The 21,750-nt window shown below is 39.8% G+C and overlaps 1 protein-coding gene across 2 annotated transcripts in view; it reads left to right on the top strand.

Annotated features, from left to right (window-relative positions):
- NPNT (nephronectin) overlaps nucleotides 1-21,394 on the top strand; it is a 94,107-nt gene extending 72,713 nt beyond the window's left edge. For both annotated transcript variants that reach the window (XM_074950711.1, XM_074950712.1), the window contains 4 exons: nucleotides 10,284-10,379; nucleotides 10,727-10,825; nucleotides 16,861-17,117; nucleotides 18,770-21,394. In XM_074950711.1, coding sequence (XP_074806812.1) covers nucleotides 10,284-10,379; nucleotides 10,727-10,825; nucleotides 16,861-17,117; nucleotides 18,770-18,865 — 548 coding nt within the window. In that variant the 3' untranslated portion in view covers nucleotides 18,866-21,394. The remainder of the gene's footprint in view (nucleotides 1-10,283; nucleotides 10,380-10,726; nucleotides 10,826-16,860; nucleotides 17,118-18,769) is intronic.
- The last annotated feature ends 356 nt before the right edge of the window (nucleotides 21,395-21,750 follow it).

Consider the following 21,750-nt stretch of genomic DNA (forward strand, 5'->3'; position numbering starts at 1 on the left):
ATGGTATTGAAGTTTCAAAAACGTATAAACATCCTAAAATTTCCTGCTAAGGCTGTTTCTAACACTCCAGCAGATTTTCTGGTAAGCCACCCATGATTCACCTTGGCTAGCATCCATATGCTTGAGTCCTACCGATGACCGTGATTGATACCCATGTCCGGCAACAGAAGCTGTTCCTTTTGTAGTTGGCTCGCTGCTGGATGTCACCAGGGAAGTGTGAATTGCACGGAGGTCCCTGTCGCTCCCCAGGTGGGACCTGAGGGGGCATGAAAAAGATCAACTCTTGCATGCTTCGTTGGCCCCACAGCAGCAATGCAGACCTGTTGGAACCATCATTGTACACCTGGAAGGGGATGATTTGGTGGATGCTACTAAGGTCAGCCTCCTCACTGAATGTGATGCAGGACTGAACTGAGTGTAGTAAACTATTTCCAGGAACTGTGCTGGCTTTGTTAGACTAGTTCCCCCTCAGTACACGGCTGAGGGCTCACAATAATACTGCAGTGGGGCAGTCATAAAAAATGGGAAACAGGGAGATGTGGTACTTTGTGGCACAGACTAGGGGGCAGTACTGGGCATATTGTCCAATTGTTCAATCCTGTTCTGTCTTTCTCTGATAGCAGCTTTTAAATTTGGACCTTCAGGCTGGTTTATTCCCTGGGGTGGGTAGCCATTGCTGATCGAGGGAGATTGTGACTTGGCTTTCTAGCTGTGCATGCACTACCTAAAGGGCTTGAGGAAGTAACTTCTTCAGTATAATGTCTCCTTGTTTCCAGCAGTTAGTGCTGCAGCTGAATGATAGCTTAATGTTGCAAATGATGGCCCTTTCTGGGAGCTCAGCTGACCACCACCAAAAGGTGGGTGACGTTTTTGGTATATTATACTTGGATGGGAGGAAGGGGCTTCAGTAGGTGGCAGGATATGGGGCGCACACTGAAGGGGAGTGATGCCTCAGCACCATTTGACTATAGCCAGCAATGAATTCATGGTGCCTCAGCATATTACTGATCAGATCAGCAAAGACAATGTGCCTGGTAATATTCTTGTAGAAAACAAACATACATTTCAGGTTTTTTTTTTTTTTCCCTTCATTTATTTTTCCTAAATCTATTCTCAGCCATGTCTCTGCTTCTCTGGCTTCCTGCCCCATACATGAGGTGAAATTCTCTGAAATATCCATTGCAAAATGTCCCTGAATCTGTTGCTTAGCACTGTCATTCGGACCACTGTAATTTTCATTAGTCTGCTAAATGATGACAGAGATCACCGACTGGTGTAGGTTAGACTGATATTTAGATAATGTGGTTGTTTTTTGGAAAGGTTTTAGATTACTTTGGTATTTTACTCATTTACCAGTATTTACTACAGGACTAAAAAAAGGACTATCTCACCGTCAGAAACAAAACAAGACAGTAGTTTGGGTTTTGTTCATGGACTTGCTATTCTTGTCTTCTGAACCACTTAGTCAGATGAGGCAATGGCATCTGGAAGCAAGGTTAATCTTTTCCTGATATTGACACAGCGTGAATGAAAACTTGCTGGAATGTAGCACGGGGTTAATATTCAGCTATTTAGGATCTGATCCAGAGCCCACTGAAGTATGTAGGCATCTTTCCGTTGACTAAAATGGACTTTGGATAAGGCTCTTAATGAGCAGACTTTATTAGTTTTTAAGGTTGAGATTTTCAAAGCCACCTAAAAGATTTGGATATTCAATTCCCATTTTTATAAAAAAGCTTGTTTTATATTAATGAATTTTTGGAGCCCTCTTATTAAGACTGAAAAGGCCTTAGAAGGTGCAGCAAGTATGGTTATGTAATCCTTTAATCTATTTAAATGAGACAGTGCTAAAGGTAAAGAATGTAGACCCTCAGCCACTGATGTCAGTGGAGTTACATTATTTGGATTAGTTTGGCCCAATTATTCTGATACCTTTTAAAAATGAGTTTGGCTTAATGTTTTTTATGAAAATAGATGTTTCATTGTTATGTGGCATCTGGAGCTGAGTCATAGGGCCTGAATCCTTTACATAATGGGTAAATCACATACTTCCAACATTCTTCCATGCAATTTTCTGTTCACACCCGATTCTTTCAAGCTTGTGCTTGCTGTTTATGATGGTCTATCTGTGACTCATACTGATTGTATAGCCATTGTTCATCTTCTAGATCTGTTTGCTGAAAGAAAAGCAGTTCAATTTTTGAAGAGATTTAACAGGACATGTCTTGTATAAACGTAGAATTGTTCAAAGTGCACGTCAATATAAGTAACAAGAGTTAGGTTAAAGAAGTTAGTGGACATTATACCTGCCTGAAGAATACAGAATTGGGCTCTACTTGAATTAGGGCCATGTTGCCCTCTCCTATGTATAATGGTACACAAGAACGGGAGAGACTGCAAGAGTTTTACCGAAATCATCATGTTCCTGTCCACCCAAAAGCCTGCAGACCTTCCAGGCTCTCAAGAAATCTGCCAGAAGCACAAAGCTGTCCACGAAGAGACTCTCTGTCCCCCAGATGCTTGCTAATATGCAATACAGCTGCACTGCCGGTTATGACTACCAGTAGCTGCCATTGGAAACCCTCCGTAAAGAGTTTTGCTTAGAAGGGGGCGTTCCCTAAGCAAAAGTTAATGTGGCCTCAGGGTGCAGAATTTTAGGTAACACACCATGGGCAGGTAGGGTGGCTTGTGGTGGGGTAAGATGATGTACATCTCCCCCAGTCTGACCTCTGGCCCTCCGCTCTCCCCCCCCCCCCCCCCCCCCCCCCCCCGCCTCAACCCCAGACACACCAATCTCCTCTCCTGCTTGGAGCAAAATAGGAAGGTGCTGTCAAAGTGGTTCAGGGACCGAGGGCCATGATCTAGCCCCTGACTGTTTAGCTTTCTTTTAGCTATTTCTAATATATGTGAGCACTGGAGACCTCGTAACAGTTCCTCTTTTTATTTTTTAATTTTTTGAATTAAGAGTTTAACCACATTTAATTTGCTTTAAGTATGGAACTTTCATATCTGTTTCTCAATTACATTTATTGGCAAATGGGAATTGCATGCATAATTGCTCCAGTATGGAATCAGCTACGTTTAAACTGCATTATATTTTATTATTTTTGTTATTATTTTAGTATTATTAATAACGATATGAAGCTGTGCTTCAGTTCTCAATTTCTTTTTTGTTATTGAAATTGCCAAAAAACTGAGGTGGCCATAATCATGAATAACCCCAAAATATACTCACCATACCTCAGCTTCCCAAATTTAGCCACTGGTGAACAGATTAGAGAAGTAACAAGACTTTTTCAAGATTAAAAGGCAGCGTGAGAATCGGTCTTATGTATCTGGTAAAAAAATATCTCCCCTCTCTTCCCATCCCTTTATGAAGAACTTTACTCAATAACTTGAGGAATGCTGTAGAATTAGTGCATTGGCTCACCCAACTATGTACTTCTACTACACAGCCTCCTTGAGAAATACCATTCAGTGTATATAGTTCATGGAATCTTCTAAGAAGAAGTCAAGTTTATATTTAACAATCTTATCTAGCAGTTGAAGTAAAGTGAAAACTACACTGATATGCTAAGTAAAGTACTCACGAAAGGTTTGGAAAGCTGACAAGAAATAATTGTGCCAAATTCTTTCTCCCAGGATCTCCACTCAGCATACGTAGCAGTCTTAGGAAAGAAGAGTACACATGGACCATGTTAAGATTCCTGTGTCTTGTATGGTAGCTCCCTTGTTTGCTGGATATGAATGCACATTCCTTTCATTAGAATGCAGCACTGAAAAGGGCATTTTTAAAGCATTCTCAGAGGTCGTGAAATTAACATTAGGAGGAGTCTTTTGGAAGAAGTTTTGGAGAAATCTTTGTCCGGGGCCCTAAATTATACATAGTTCTATTAAACTTGCTATACATGAATGTTCATGTCTATATGGTAAAGAGGGACTGGAAGTGGAATTTCATTTAGTGACTTGGGGACCACTTTGCCCTGTAAAGCTAGAAAACCTGTGTTAGGGTCAGGAAACTATCACCTCGCATGTGAGATTTCCTGCAATTCATTCTGCAAGTGGGGTGGGCAAAATGATAAGGGTCTCCATGTAGCAGGCAGCGGGCATGACTCTCCTAACCTCGGGAGGCACAAAGATCTGCCAGAATGTCCTACAGCTCTCAGGGCACCTGCATAACTCAGGGACATCAGAAAATACTCCCCATTCCCTCCCATGGGAACATGGCTATTGCAGAGTCTTACTGACATGGACTGCTGGCCAGTCTCCCTAAACTCCTGCCCTGAGGTAGGGGGAGGAGGGGTTACAATGTGTGGAAGAAAAGCTGCAAAGGATAATGCTAACAGGGTGAACTTTGTTATGTTAAATGGTTACAGTTTATCAAAATATAGGACAGGGAATTCACCAATACTGGTCCTGGGTACTGATAGCATGGGATGAAGTGACACTGCATCATATTGGCTGATGGGGCAAGCTCAGGGAAGTGAATGGGAACAAGATAATAAATGTATCTAAAAAGAGAGAGTTTCCCTAAACTGACCCATTGCAATTGTAACCAACAATCAGCAGGTGCATAAGATCTAGAAGTTTGTAGGCAATGTGCTTGTATTCTCAAATCCCTCCCTACTATACATCCCTTTATAGAGTGCTAGGAAAGAAGAGGGAAATTACAGGGCCATTCAGTTGCCCTTGGATTCTGGCTAGCAGAGGAAAGATGGCAGGGTGATAAGAACATATTGGGTCAGACAAAATCGTCCATTGAGTCCAATATCCTGTCATCCGGTGCCGGATGCTTCAGAGGGAGTGAACAGAACAGAGTAATGTATTGAGTGATCCATCCTCTGTCGTCCACTCTCAGCTTTTGGCAATCAGAGGCTGGGGTTGTGTCCCTGACCATCTTGACTAATGGCCATTGAGGGACCTATTCTGCATGAATTTATCTAACTCTTTTTTGAACCCAGTTATACCTTCGGCCTTCACAACATCCCCTGGTAATAGTTCCACAAGTTCACTGTGCACTTCGTGAAGTACCTCCTTATGGCTGTTTTAAACCTGCTGCCTATTAATTCATTGTGTGACCCCTGCTTCATGTGTATGTAATGGGGTAAATACACTTCTTTATTCACTTGCTCCACACCACTCATAATTTATTGACCTCTATTATATTCCCCCTTAGTCAGCTCTTTTTCAAGCTGAAAAGTCCCAGTCTTTTTTAATCTCTCCTCATATGGAAACGCTCATGGAAAATTTCTCCTGTAAGATGTCAGTGCTGCTCCATCCACTGGTGTGAAGCCCAATGAACTTCCAAGACAGGCCCCAGCTCCTGAGTATGAATAGCACATAAAATGGATCTCTGGCTGCCAAAGCAAATTTGCAGTTTTTATTCAATTGCATTTTCTTGAAAATTTATTTTTCACTATTCATCCAACTCTAGTTCTATACTACTTTGTCACTGGACTTTCAGCAGACTCCCTCTTTGATAGTTACTTATTCTGTTTTATTTCATTTAAAAACACTTCTGTGGTATCTTTCAAACTGATTCACTTCTGATTGTAATGCTCTGTGTAGAGATTAGAATTTTTTAATACAAATTCTTAAAAATCCTTAATGGGAATTTTACTGCCAATTGATAAGTCCCTGATTCAACAAAAATCCATCACACTAGTCACATGCTTCAAGTTAGGCAGGTGCTTAAACACCTAACTGAAATGGATCTTAAACCTTTTGTGTAGGCATTACTGCTAAACTTGCCTATCTGAAAGACCATCTCTTTCCCGGTGTCCTACTGCCATAGCTCCAGTAGGAAGAGAAGTTCAAGCTGGATCACCAGCATTATAAAAGAAGAGCAGGGTATTCTCAGTGAGGGCCCCAGGACTCTGAAACTTGCTCCCCTCTTTGGTCTGAAATAGCCTGTACTCAATAACATGGGCATGCTGCAAATGCCATTTGTTGGATAGGGTTTTGGGGAAGGAGTAGGTCTTTGTTTACAACAGGGGCTCAGAGTCTTTTCTGGAGCTTTTCCATTTTCGTTTGTTGGCTTGCTGAGGTTAATGATTATCTCCATTTGTATATTAGACTTACACTAACCACGCAATAGCATAAATATTAACTATTTTCAGGGTATGTAGAGCTTTTATATGGGCTTTTTTGTAATGTTAAAGCTAAAGAAAATTAATGTATGAGCAAAACAGATGTTAAAAACGAAACAGCGAAAACTATTATTAAAAATGATGTATTGTGCTATAGATGAAAAGGCCAAATTCTAATACTCTTACTTACACTATACCTTGCTCTTCAAATGGTCACACTGAAGTCATTGGGACTATTTGTGGAGGAGGTGCTATTCAACATGAGTGAGAGTATAAGAACGTGACCTACATTACTTTACAAATGGACAGACACATTCCTAATGCTAAAGAATTTACAATGGAAGAAAATAATAAGAAAAATAACTGTTCTTAAAGATGACTGAAATATAAAGGAAAATATCCAGTTTACTGCAGATTTTTTTAACCTTTTGTTTGATTAATAGACAAGGTGGGTGAGGTAATATCTTTTATTGGACCAACTTCTATTGGTGAGAGAGACAAGCTTTAGCGCTTACACACAGCTCTTCTTCAGACCTGGGAAAGGTACTCAGAGTGTCACAGCTAAATACAAGGTGGAACAGATTGATTAGCATAAGGAGTTAACATGTTGCAAGTGACCATTCGAGGTGAAGTGGGCAATTAACACCTCTGCAGTCATAAAAGAAAGGTGGGTTAGTGGGTTCTAGGAATTTGTAATGAGCCATAAATCTAGTGTCTTTATTGAGTTCATGATTTTTAGTGTATAACAAAATTATGAATTTACACTCCCAGGGTTGTCTTTTGAAGGTGTTGTGCAGGTTTCCTTTGAAGATGAGGACTGAGAGGTCAGATATGGTGTGATCGTTTTGTGAAAAGTATTTGCCCACAAGTGATATGGTGTTTTTGTCTTTTATTTTGTCTTTTGTTTTTCTGTGAGAGTTCATTCAAGAGTGTAGTGATTGTCTCATTTCACCCACACAGTTGTTACTGGGCCATTTATTGCACTAGATGAGGTATATCACCTGTGATCGGTATGTGTAGAACCCATGTGTTGTGATCGATCATCGTAATTGTGGAGATATGTCTGCAGGTTTTATGTCTCTTTTTATGGCAGGGTCTAGTGCCCCTTTGAGTTCGTGGGTCCTGGTCCGTGGGGAGCTTGCTTGATTATTAACATACATGAATGTTGCATACAAGGATTAAAAATATCTTATTCATAACATGTAATTTGTTACCGTTAAAGGACGTATTTGTGTTTGGTCAAGCTCTTATCATTACCCGGTTATTTTGTTCAAATTCCAAAAGTTGTAATCATATATTATAAAATCTATTTGATCCTGGTTTAAGATTCTGTTTATATTACTGAGTGTTTTCCAGTTCCCTGGATTTGACAGGTTAGAGTACCCATTCAACAGTGTTATTTACACATTGCTTCCAGTGCAAAAAAGACTCTGGATAAAAAGTGTTTTCTTCCTCAGTTTGGGTGTGATTTAATAGAAATAACCATATTAATTTCTGGTCAGAATCTTAAATCACCTAAATTCATCTTTATTTTCAGTCATCTAAAAAGCCTATTGGTACAGTTTAGAAGTTATTTTAAAACTGAATTGCGAGCATGCATCTTATTCTTATTTTATGTTTTGATGGCATGAATAATTAAATAAAACCATAAATATTCTAAGCACCACAGGGAGGTTTAATATCTGAGGACAAGTCTGAAATGCATTGCTACTGTCATCAATGATGTGCTGTGTGTGTGGCTGGAAGAGGAATTTTCAATTCAGCTGTAACGAGTGCAATAATCTATTTAGCTACAGCTTACAGTTGTCCTTCAGACACAACATTTGTGTACTGTATCTGGAGACCTAAATTTGGCACACAGATGTGGTTAGAAGAATGCTACAGAATATCTTGAGTCAAGGCAGCACTGAGAACCTTTAGTATAATAAGGGTCCCTGGAACTGTCTGGAATTTCAAGGTCAGTGTATTTAAGTGGCAGTATAAGTAAGTAACAGTCATTGCAGCCATTCTATATTCTGCAAATATGAATCCCTCAAGGGCCTTTTTAATTTCAAGGAGTCCTGTCTTTTACAAGTTTCATAGTCAAAGAATCCCTCACGGGTAAAGGGATTATTTCCTTTCTGTGTAGTTGTTACACAGCTGAGCGCAGCAACTGGGGCACAGAGCCTGTATTATAGCGACAGCTATGTTTATGGTTGAATTCCAGCTTCCATTCTAAACTCCCCCTTTTTAACTGCTCCTAACTTTCTCACACACATCTCTTTATGGCTGAAATTATCAATGCTCTCTGCCCAGATATTTTTTTGGAAAGTTTCAGAAAAATACCTCTCGCCATTTTTGAGTCCTTCATGCCGGGGGAAGAGGGGAAGTCAATGAGTCATTTGGCTCTAGAGCAGTGGAGAGTCGGGTAACAGGAGGAGATAGGACAAGGGTGTAGTGAAGGCAAAGAGTATGGCAGGGATTGAGATGTGCATAAAATGAGACACAAGGGTGATGCAGGAACGGATATCCCAAGTTCCTACGATTCACACTGTAGTGACATCTGTTACCTGACCATTGTGTGTGTCTTGCCAGGTGTGCAAGCTGGAGCTGCACTCTCTCTCCTGCTCCAGTTGGGCTGGAAGTCCTTAAGCAGGAAGGCTGCCTGCCTATCCCGCCCCTTCTCTCTCCCTTGTGCCTGAGGATGAGACCTGGAGACATTTGGCTCATGCTGCCTTGCAGTGTTTGAGAAAACAGAGGCAAATGGCACATTAAAGAGAAATGTGTGGCACTTGGGAGGCCTGTGATTATAATTTGTATTGTAGTAGAGCAGAGACCAGTGCCCCATGATAGGTACTGTACAAACACAGAATAGACAGTCCCCGCCCCCAAAGAACTTACAGTCTGGCACTTAATATTCTTTAGTGAGGCCTTGCAACATCCTTATTGGGTAGGCAAAATAAAATGTGGAGAGGATAAGTGACTTGTCCAAGATCACAAAGCAAGGCAGTGGTATTGGGGTCAGTGTTCAGAGGGGCTCTGGTGCTCCTGGCTGGGGGTTAATCCTTCTTCCCTCCTCCTCCTCCCAGGTGCACATGGTACTTAGCTCTCAGGGCTGGGAAGCACCAAATCAAGAGGTTGTGACATTGTCCTTTGGAAATGCCACATCTCCTGCATTGATATGCAGCCTGGGGAAAGGGAGGAGAGGAGGCTAAGGAGGTGCTCTGCGACTGGGTGATGGGTGGGAGGAGCTACCTCCTTACCCACCCATCAGCGAGTCCCAGAGCACCTCCTTAGCCTCCTCTCCTCCCTTTCGCCAGATTGCACATCATTCAGTTCCATAGGCAGCAGCAGTGGGGGAGAGGGACTGGGAGCAAGTTGCTATGTTACTTATTTGTCCAGTGTCCCTCAATGTCCCATTCTTGAGCAGTACTCAACATGTGTATTAATTCTGGTAAATAGAAGACCTGGCTCTATTATTTTGCTACATTAAACTAGGTTTTTGCATAGAATAAATTTAACCAATAGTGCAAAGGAGGACAAAAAGCACAGAGGCAGAAGCCTGGATTTTTTGGTAGACTGTTACTCAACTGAAATACGTTTAAAACAAACATCTGACTTCACATTTTCTCTTTTGCATGCTCAATTATCTCTTCAGATTACTGTTTGACCCTCAGGCAGCAGTATTGTAAACCGTATCACCTATTCCAAAATATAATCCTGATCTTCATCATTTAGGGATTGTCAAATTTTATTCTAATCTTTTGTAGTGAGATGGTTCAATGTCTAATTGTGTGTTTTTAAATGCTGGTCAGGTGCATGGGGTATTATTGCAGATTCTCACGTGTGACATCAGACTCCCATTACCATCAGTGAAAGTTGGATCCAGAACCTTTGAGACGCTGATGAGGCTTTAGCAGAGAGTACATTTGATTGTTTTATTTATTTGAAAATGTATTTGCAGAGAAAATCCTATTTTAAGGACAGAATTTTTTTGAATAACCTTTTACAGAGCCCAGATAAATGTTCCAGCATAAATCACTGAGGCGGGAAGTTTATGAATCTTCATGTGAAATGTAATTAAATATAATGAATTCATCAAGAAGAGCCTAAGCCTGAGGCTTTCTCTCTGCCTTTTATTAAAGATAAGGAAGTAGGTCATTGACTACTTTTATCTACCTCATTCATTTCTTTAAAAATTACTTTCTCTTACAGTACCACGACAGCCTGGAGTGAGCAATAATCTATTTGAAATATTTGAAATTGAAAGAGGGATTAGTGCAGATGAGGATGAAGCAAACGATGATCCAGGTACTTATCAAGTTTTCTATTCAGGATAGAGTTTTGCAGGATACCTGCATATCAGCTGTTTTTATACCATCTGTGTTTTAACTTTGTCCCGTCAACTAACTGGTCTCATTTTTTACAAACATGGATTTTATTAACACAGGTTTGTGCTCTAAATAGTATCTTAAGTGATACTGTTATTTTTCTAGTACTTGTTAATATTGCTGGAGCTTCTTTTTGTATGGCTCAATATATTGCACTTTATTTTTTGTAAGGCTTGTAAATTCTATCCAGTCAAAAAATGGGTCAGTCGTCCACCAACCCTAAGGATCAAGAACTGTTATGATGTCTTTCTGGTCTGTTTTTTGCAGGTATCCTGGTGCACAGCTGTAACTTTGATAGTGGTCTGTGTGGATGGATCAAAGATAAAGATGATGATTTGCACTGGGAACCATTTAGAGATTCATCAGGTAGAATAACTTTGTCTAGTCACACCTGTTTTAGTTTAAGAACCCAAGCTTGCTCCCCTTGAAGTTGGTGACAGAGCTCCCATTACGTTTAATCTGAGCAGAAGAAAATTCTCAAAACTTTGCTAATTTACAGTAGTTTAAGAAATGACCTACAACTCAATGGTTTTAGGACCTGCTCCTGCTCCCATTAAATGTAGCGGGGGGAGGTTGCTACCAAAATTTAATGGAACTACACCAACATATGTCAACTGGGGAGCTGGCTCTTTGTTAGCCTGTATCCTTTAAATAGGAATGTTTATGAAGGAACAGTAAAGTGTTTTCCCTATTCAATTAAGGAGGAAAGAATAGAACTTGGAATGTGGCCCAATTTATTTTATCCTATTTGAAGTAAAATTTATAGTTCGAAGGTATGAGGAGATATTTTTAAAATTGCCATTCCACCATAATTATTTGCATGGTAATACTAAAATTGTGGGCAAAGCTGGAAATAATTTTGGCTCTACTGTACAAAGTTCTGTTTCTACCTTAACATTCCCAAGTCAGAGCGAAGTTTACAGAAATCCAATATAAAATATTACAAAAGTATGTACACAAGAAAACTGTTTTAGTAAAAAGGGAAGGAGGGTAGATTTTTACTATATATGATTTTTCAAAATCTGCAGCGTACATCTTGGGTAGCAAAAAGGGACCTTGGAATATTGAGCTGAATGGAACAAAAAAGGGCACTAATGAACCATGTCACAAATCACAGGCTCTTTCTGGATCCCAACTGGTATTCACTCAGGGCAGTGAACCACTGCATACTGACACACCTCAGAGAATCTGCTCTCTTTACAAAAAGAATACAGTGAGTTTAGACAAAAAAAAAAGGCTGGAAGCTAGTCAATTTTTGCCACCAAATCTGTCTCCACATAGTATTGAGAGCTATACAGTGAAATTCTGTTTTAAACATACAGTCCTGAACATGCCTTCCCCTTCAGCCCTCTCACCAAAGGGATGGAGATTAAACACACTCCTTTAGCTCTCCATTAGACCCTATGGGATTACATCATAGACAGAATGCCTTATGTGATTGGATTGTAGACACTGAAAAGAAATGCATTACCCAGTTGTAAAATACTATGAGTTAAATCATAGCCTCAATGTGGGTGGGAGGGTGCAGGAAGTCCTTTCCTCCAGCACTACAATAGAGGCATCCTCATCTGATGGAGTCAGGCCAGGGCCATCATCCTTGAAAGGTGGCCGCACTGGGGGCAGTACTGATTAAAACTGTTCAACAGGTGTAGCAAGGAGCATGATCTCCACACTTCCCCTCCAGGCTTGTATTGGTATTATGCCTTTGACACTTTATATGGTGCCTCTAAGCACCACTCCTTTCTCATGTGGCTCAGAAAAGACATAATTTAGCATGACATACAGATAAGGTTTAAGATGCTTGTGTCCTGGAACAAAGTGTGGCCTACAATGAGTTTTTGATTATAAAGTGCATGAATTTTGTTTACTCAAGGGTTGTTTTGAAAAGCATCAGTTTAAAAAATATCACTTGGCTAGCTGGCTGGAACTCTTATGTTTTTGTTATTTTTTTTTTTTACCAGTTACATTCTATGTTCCCCAGCTTCATACACATACACTGCTGCTACTTATAAACTGTTAAAACCAACCAAACAAAACCCCAGTTATTTCACAGATTTATTCTTGCAACTGGCCAATTGTTTGTTGGCTTTCAAAAGCCCTGATATTTAGTTGTTTTTTTAAAGTGGTTTGTCAAAAGCTGCATTTTAAAGGTGCTATGCTATTTCTTCAGGTTTACCTTGTATGTAGAAAACAGGTGAAGGTCTACACACACACACTCTATGAAGTTAATTATCATAGAATATCAGGTCATCTAGTCTAACCCCCTGCTCAAAGCAGGACCAATCCCCAACTAAATCATCCCAGCCAGGGCTTTGTCAAGCCTGACCTTAAAAATATCTAAGGAAGGAGATTCCACCACCTTCCTAGTGAAAAAGTTTTTCCTAATATCCAACCTAAATCTGCTCCACTGCAACTTGAGACCATTACTCCTCGTTCTGTCATCTGCTACCACTGAGAACAGTCTAGAGCCATCCTCTTTAGAACCCCTTTTCAGGTAGTTGAAAGTAACCATCAAATCCCCCCTCATTCTTCTGCAGACTAAACAATCCCAGTTCCCTCAGCCTCTCCTCATAAGTCATGTGTTGCAGTCCCCTAATCATTTCTGTTGCCCTCTGCTGGACGCTTTCCAATTTTTTCACATCATTCTTGTAGTGTGGGGCCCAAAACTGGACACAGTACTCCACATGAGGCCTCGCCAATGTTGAATAGAGGGGAATGATCATGTCCCTCGATCTGCTTGCAATGCCCCTACTTATACAGCCCAAAATGCCACTGGCCTTCTTGGCAACAAGGGTACACTGTCAACTCATATCCAGCTTCTCGTCCACTGTAACCCCTAGGTCCTTTTCTGCAGACCTGCTGCCTAGCCATTCGGTCCCTAGTCTGTAGCGGTGCATGGGATTCTTCTGTCCTAAGTGCAGGACTCTGCACTTGTGCTTGTTGAACCTCATCAGATTTCTTTTGGCCCAATCCTCTAATTTGTCTAGGTCCCTCTGTATCCTATCTCTGCCCTCCAGCGTATCTACCACTCCTCCCAGTTTAGTGTCATCTGCAAACTTGCTGAGGGTGCAGTCCATGCCATCCTCCAGATCATTTATGAAGATATTGAACAAAACCGGCCCCAGGACCGACCCTTGGGGCACTCCACTTGACACTGGCTGCCAACTAGACATGGAGCCATTGATCACTAACCGTTGAGCCCGACAATCTAGCCAGCTTTCTGCCCACCTTATAGTCCATTCATCCAGTCCATACTACTTTAACTTGCTGGCAAGAATACTGTGAGAGACCGTGTCAAAAGCTTTGCTAAAGTCAAGGCACAACACATCCACTGCTTTCCCCTCATCCACAGAGCCAGTTATCTCGTCATAATTAAATGTTTTCCTACTGATTTACATAAATCTACGCAACTCTCTAGAGCGGATGCAGTTCTACTGGTTTCAAGTGTTTGTACTAGTATAACAAGCACCTTTATCCTGGTATAACTGTGTCCATGCTAGACAGTCCTACTGAACTAACAGACATTTTTCTACCAATTTCATTGTACTGTTCCAAAAACGATATGTAGACAAAGCATAGCATTTTTTTAAGTAGATTGTACTGCATGACTGTTCCTGTCTGAGTAGCCAATTCAGCAATGCATTTAAGCATGTGATTTGTCTCATAGAAGTCAATGGAATTCAGGCAGATGCTTAACTTTAAACATATGCTTAAATGCTTTGCTGAAGATTATAGACTTTTTTTTCTTGTAATTCAGTTGTTTGCTTTGTTTTGGCACATTGTTAAAATCACATTCATATTTTCTTGCAAAAATGATTTTTAAAGAAAATCATCATAGCTTTGCTTAGAACAAACATTTATGCAACATTAATGATCAAACTCAACAAGAAACATTCAAGTCTAGTTTGACTAAAACTGCGACTAAACTTCATAGTAAAAGGTTGAACTATTATAATTGAGTAAATTCTGTATCTCTCTACAATATGGAAAAAATATTAATTAAGTCATAAATGTTCCATGAAATCTGAGCTGTTGAAGTCAGAGCCTGAAAATGCTAAGACCTTTAAAGTGAATTTTGACATTCTGCTGTGCTATCAAAGCTGTTTGTTTTATGGTTAGAACATGGAGTTCTCAGTTGGATATTATTGTTTTGTAATTTTTTTCCGGTAATTTCAGATTTGTAAAAAATTGTGTTCCCTCCCCCTTCCCCAGGGTCCCATTCCAACTTTGAAACCCTGCTCTAGCTTTAATCAGTTCAAATTTTTTAAAAAAATCCTCTTGGTATGGTTATGGGATTTTTAGAAGAGCTAAAATCTCATTTATCACAGTTTAGCAGTCTACATAAAAAGGAGCACTAGAAGAATTTGTTGGGATTACATGTTTGATTTTGGCTTTTACAAATGTCCTGCCATGAGGTCCTCTAGTTTTCATTTATTGCATTATATTTATGTGCAGGTATCTCTCACTAAAGGAATGGGGATATTAATGGGTTTTTGAATGACGTTTGAGACGGGTTGGGTCACAGAAACCACCTTCGGACTGCCACTTTATGTGCGGAGACTACCTCTAAGCCTGTTTTCCCTGGCAGCTTGGGACTTCAGTGCCCTGCCTGGTTGTGCCAGACACGCTAGCCTGCTACAAACACAGACCCAGGTCTGAACCACATCCCCCAAAAGCTGAAGCTTAACTGAAAACAGTTTAAGAAGTGCTCCTGTCTCCAACACCCAGATACCCAGTTCCCAATGGAATCCAAACCCCAAATAAATCAATTTTACTCTATATAAAGCTTATACAGGGTAAACTCAAATTGTTCACTCTTTGACACTGACAGAGATATATGAACAGCTGTTTGCTCCTCCAGAAATTAATTACTTGCTCTGGGTTAATTAATAAGCAAAACGTGATTTTATTAAATATAAAAAGTAGGATTTAAGTGGTTCCAAGTAATAACAGACAGAACGAAGTAAATTACCACGCAAAATAAAACAAAAATCCACAAGTCTAAGCCTAATATAGTAGGAAACTAAATGCAGGTAAATCTCACCCTCAGAGATGTTCCAATAAGCTTCTTTTACAGGCTAGACTTCCTCCTCGTCTGGGTCCAGCAGTCACTCCCACCCCTGTAGTTACTGTCCTTTGTTCCAGTTTCTTTCAGGCATCTCTTTGGGGTGGAGAGGCTATCTTCTCAGCCAGCTGAAGACAAAATGGAGGGGTTTCCAGGGGCTTATATAGTCTCGCTCTCGTGAGTGGAAACCCCTCTCTCCCCCTGTGTAGAATCACAGCTACAAGATGGAGTTTTGGAGTCACATGGGCAAATCACATGTCCATGCACGACTCGGATCTCTACAGGCCGACGCCATTGCCCACATTAGTCCGAACGTTCCCAGGAAAGTTCAGATGTGGATTGGTGTCTATCAAGGTCCATTGTTAGCTAAGTACTCCCAATTACTTGAATAACACCTTCACACTATGTTGACCAAGTGCTGCCTTAGGTGCTTCCTACAGCAAACACTTTAAATACAAGCATAGAGCCAACGCTCATAACTTCAGCTATAAAAATGATACATGCATACAAATAGGATGAATACGTTCAGTAGACCATAACCTTTGCAAAGATGTGTTACATGGCATATCTAGCAAAAAACATATTCCAGTTATGCCATATTTACATTCAAACATATTTCTATAAAGCATTATGGGGTACAACATTCACATGAACAGTATCATTGTAACAGAAGACTCACTGGAGAGTGCAATGAGACTTAGGCTACTCAATGCCTAAGTCATCTCTGAAAATGGGACTTGAGATTTTTCAAAAATTTTACCATTTGTCCATAGTGTAAATGTATTAATGACAAGTTTCAGAGTAGCAGCCCTGTTAGTCTGTATCCGCAAGAAGAAAAGGAGTACTTGTGGCACTCTAGAGATTAACAAATTTATTTGAGCATAAGCTTTTGTGAGCTGCATACATCCAATGAAGTGAGCTGTAGCTCACGAAAGCTTATGCTCAAATAAATGTGTTAGTCTCTAAGGTGCCAAAATTACTCCTTTTCTTTTTATGTATTAATGAGAGTGCCTAAAACTTGTCATTTCATAACTGCTACCTAGAATAATATTTAGGAGGCTTAGTTTATCGTTAAGGCTTCTGAGTGAAGTTTCCTATGCAGCAGTGTTGTCAAAGAGCCAATGACTTGTAACGGAAATTTAAATCTCCTCTACCACAGCTAATGCAGCACAGCAACACATTTGCAACAGTGATTTCTAAGAAGTCCTGGAGTTTGAAATCCCTAAGAGACAGGAATTTGCAAGATTCATGGCACATTAAATACATGCGACTTTGTACGTGAAAGGTACTGACCTTGCTTGGAAACATTTAAAAAGAGCTGCCTTTTCTTTTGCAGGTGGACAGTATGTGACTATCTCTGAACCCAAAGGCAAAGAGGGAAAAGTAGCACGTTTGGTCTTGCCACTTGGCCAGTTAGCTCATTCAGGGGACTTGTGTCTGTCCTTTAGGCATAAGGTATCTGGACTACACTCTGGTCTACTCCAAGTGTTTTTAAGAAAAAATGGTGCTCATGGACCAGCGGTTTGGGGAAGAAATGGTGGCCACGGCTGGAGACAAACGCAAATAACTTTGCAAGACTCAGGCATCAAAAGTGTAAGTATAGCTGTCTATACAGTTTTCAGTATAGGAGGTTGAAGCATTGGGCTAGCATCTCCTAGGTCTAGTATCAGCCTATGTTTTATTTCTAAATAAAAGGGGCCGAATTCATGCCTGACAGTGGAGTCACACCAGGGACATGTTTTTCCTCCATCATATGTAAAAATACTAATTACCAATATAAAATATTCTGCCTGACTAAAAACTAAACAAATATAGGAGGTCACTAGAACTTGTGAACAAGGACGACAGCACCTAGAGATGGATTTATAAACACCTGCTCCTTTTCTCCTTATTCTTTTAAAAATAGTCTATAGGCTCTCAGAATAAGGCGACATCACAGCTCAGCAAACAGCCCCTTTATCACAAAAACTCCAACAACAAGATGCATTTGCAAGATAGCTGATATTTTAAAATATGAGTAATGATTTTCAGTACCCTAGTTTTTGGATGCCCATCTTCACAGCCCTATGGGCTCTCCGACGCTTTCTGAAAAAAAAAAAAAAAAAGGTCTTTTTAAGGTGCCTCCAGTGGGCATCCAAAACTATTTCTGAAAATTTAAGCCAATATATCCAATATACATACTGTCTTTTTGCTTGAACTTCCCTCATTAATCCAAAAGGCCTAAAGGGAATGTAGTAAACACCAGAATTATTTTACAGAATTGATAGTAGATCATGCTTTTGTATTGACTTTTTCTACATCAGTAATAAAGTCTGATTGTAGTAAAGTATTGCAAAATCCTACATGAATTTATCTAAATTCTAGTTTTGACAGGGTCACTGTGTACATATCCTGTTGCTGGGTTTTTTTTAAGGAGCATGCATGCGTCAGGTTCTCCCATCTAAGGAGGGAATCTTGCTGGAATGTTTGATTAATTTTCAGACCATGGACAAAATAACGTTTGCTCATGTTAAAACAGTTCAGTCTTTGAGTGAAGCCGTACAGGTGATAGATACTAGTGATTGTGGATGGATTAAAATAAACAGGCTCAGGTAGAGTTTAGTACCAGTTTGGCTTTAGGGAACATTCTACAGCATATTATTCTGCCATGGTCCTCTCACCTTATAGTCTCTTCTTCATCCTACTTTAAATTTGTTGAGCTCTCCCTCATTCAAACTAGGTGCATTTTTAGTTATCTGTTTAAAACACAGATACGCAGCATTTGCTACATCACGTTGTAGGAAGCCTTAGATTAGCACATTTTTGCAGAAGGTTGGAACATGTTATACAGGGGATACTAGTTCTAGATCCAGCTTATAATACATCCAGTGTTCAAACTGATCAATTTGTGAGGTGGAAGGGAAAATGTTTTCAAAATACTACAAAAAATAAAATGGCTCTTTAGAGGTATCTTTAAAGCAATGGATTAGATATATTTAAATCATTCCTTCCAGTAAAGAGAAGGATCACCATCTTTGGAGACAGAGACTCCTCCCTGAACACTGCTTCCATCAGCAGAGTAAGTACACTTCTATAGATCACTGGAAGTGTTTTATCCATTACAAATACCAACATCCAGGGATATGTCTCTAAGTTCCCTGAGGCTAGGACTGACCATGCTCTTGCTGGGACCCTTCAGAACAGGTAGCCATTCTTGTCAAGTTGTTTTAAGTTTACATCTGATTGTGTCTTATTTCCTTCCCCAGGTTATTTTCAAAGGTGAAAAAGGGAAAGGCAGAACTGGGGACATTGGATTAGATGATGTGAGCTTGAGGAAAGGCCGCTGCTCTGAAGAACATTAGCAACACCCCTAGACTGGCAAACAACATATACAATTTCTCTTTCCCTTTAATCCTATTCCCATCAAGTTAAAAGAAAACTTGTGGGCCAAAGTGGAAAATATGGACAGTGATCACCTAGTTAGACCGCTTTGTGCAAATCCCAGTGAAACTCCACTTAAAATAATGTAAATTGTCTGTAAGGATGCAAACTTCAAGCCAATATTGGGTGTTTTTACTATTATTCCTTGTCCACATACGTGTGTGTGATAAAGGTATATTGTACTATGCCTGAAAGATGCTCCTATTAAATGGGCGGGAGAGCCAAATGTGGCTAAACGTCATCAGAAGAGACCTCCAACTCACAGTGGTAATATTAACTGCTGTTCTGTGTTTTGCCATACTGCTACTATCACACTGATGATAATGATATGCTGTGCGATTTGTTTGACTTCATAATCTGAAGTCAACTGAAGCCTGGACCTGAACTTGGCTATTTTACCGCCATTAACTTTTAAAGAAGGGTGTGTTACGTATCAAATAGCATTTACTCTGCTGTATCTATATTAACAAAAGGCTGTTATGTAGAGTAGGCACTGCATCCCTTAATATTGCTAGTACTGTGTTGTGTAAATGTGTGTGGTTACTAATGTATTTATGTTTCTTATATTTACAGAGTTCAGCTGCAAGGTAAATGGCAGCTGTGCTTTCAAGCTAAAATACAGTATGTGAGCTCCGTGTGTTCTTTGACCATTGATAAATCAGCAGTGTCCTGACATTTTCTATCTTTTGGCCCTAAATACTAGTGTGTTTTTCTTCATGAGGTTATGACTGAAAACAAAGGGCCAGATCCTCAGCTGGTGTGTAATTCAATGGGTTGTCATAGTACTAAGCTAGTTTACACCAGCTGATGAGCACGATGCTGCCTACTATTAACTCCCATTGATCTCTCTGGGAGTGTAGGATGCTGAGCACCTCTAAGGAGGTGCTTTTACGATCTGCAGCATTGAGCTTGAAGTCAGTGGCAGTTTTGCTATTGACAGGATGGGCCACAGTCTGTGCTGATAGTAATTGTTACTATCTAAGCAGCACACGTGAGTCAATTGCTCTAATGCATTGAAATATAACTGGCCACTGAATCTTGCATCTGTACAAGGTCCTTGCCAGACTGCTTAGAAAACTACAACACAACGTTTAGAGCTAAAATGTTAGTTCTAGATGGAATAAATATTTGTCAGAATATTGGGCTTTTTCTTTTACTCATCCATTTTGGGTGTGAGAAATGTACAACTCCGTGGAGAAATGTTGAATTTCTCCACTTGTCTAGCCTTTTTTAAATGAAAAAGCTTTATTATCAGCATTGAAATCAATTTTAAATTTGACAAACTTATCTTTAAGAAAGTTAGAAGCAAAGTTAGTTGTTGTTCTAGGAAGACAACCCTTAATATTTCAAAAAGGTACAGCCAGAAGACAAAAGGCCTTATGACCTTTTAAAATAATTAAATGTATCATGTATGATCTTATAAAAGTTATTTCTGGTTTCAACAAAAACCTGTGTCTGGTCTTGCACACTCTGTCCATAAGGATGACATTGCAAGACATAAATTTCAAACTCTTATTGGGACATACCTTGGCTTAGCTCATCCTAAAAGGATTAAAACATGTTACAGCCCTTCGAGGTTCAGGTAAATTGGTTAGAATAGGGATCTATTTCATCCCCAGAAGAAAGACCCACCCAGGTTTTAATCATTTTGCAATTAGGACTGGGCATATGGAAGTTTTGTTAGTGCAGATGGTATATCACAGGTCAGTGCATTTCTTCTGCCCTTTCAACATGCAAATGTACAGGCATGTACCAATAGGTGGATCTCTGAATTTTCATTGGTCTCATAAGTAGTGAATGGACCTTTCATCAGTATTGCAGTATACAACATTATTATGCCACTATCTATGCTTGAATGGGTTAAACAAATGAACATTATAGCAAGAGGCAAGAGTAATACTATAAACAGCTACATTTTCACTTTGTTGGTGTACAGCATATAATGGCTCAGCTTCCAAACCACCCCTAGTCAAAGAGTTCGTTACTCGCCTCTAAAGATTACTCTGCCTGATTTGATTGACGGAGTCTACTGAATTGTCACCAGCCCCCTGCAAAAGGTTAAAAAAAGTATTTAAGGTTACTGAGCTTGTTCAGTCCACTTCCATTTTGGTAGAGGAGACAACATTTAACTTGCTCTGTTGGGTCATCTTTTTGCATGATTCTCAGTCCTCCTGCCAAAGTCCCTGATCTTGCAATGAGCTCTATGCAGGTTCACCCCTGAATCCATGCAGAATGTCACCAAAGTGAATGGCAGTTAGCAAGGACAGAGGGGTCTGCCCACATGGAGTTCATTAATTGGGGATGTCACTAAGACTCTACAAGCTGCACTATGTTAGCAGAGACCACCATTTTCCATACATTTCAGACACAATTTTGGGTGTGCAGATGACTATATGAGATCTGAATATAGCCTTAAAACATCATTTATAGCTACCCATTTCCTTTATTGTTCAATAACTGCATAGCTTGTTCTAAAGAAAATCCTCCTGAAAAATCCACTTTAAGTGTCAACGAGAAGATATTGCGCTAACCTCTAATGGAAACAGTTATCAAACGTACTGTATATCATCTTAACTGTCTTATAATTTAAGTTTTTGAAGAAATGTTAACTTTCCTCCCAAACTGACTGAAAATAAAAAGTATCTTTGTAAATTACAGGCACTGATTAACATTGGCAATTTGCATTTTTTTGGCCTTAAAGTGAGTACAACTGAAGTGATAGCTACCTGGTTATGTTTTTAATTTCCACTCACTTCAAAATCCAATAGGTGGGATTTTCAAAAAACTTGGAGTTGGTCTAAGTCTA

Source organism: Natator depressus, chromosome 4 (assembly GCF_965152275.1).
Source record: "Natator depressus isolate rNatDep1 chromosome 4, rNatDep2.hap1, whole genome shotgun sequence".
In the NCBI taxonomy this organism is placed as follows: Eukaryota; Metazoa; Chordata; order Testudines; family Cheloniidae; genus Natator; species Natator depressus.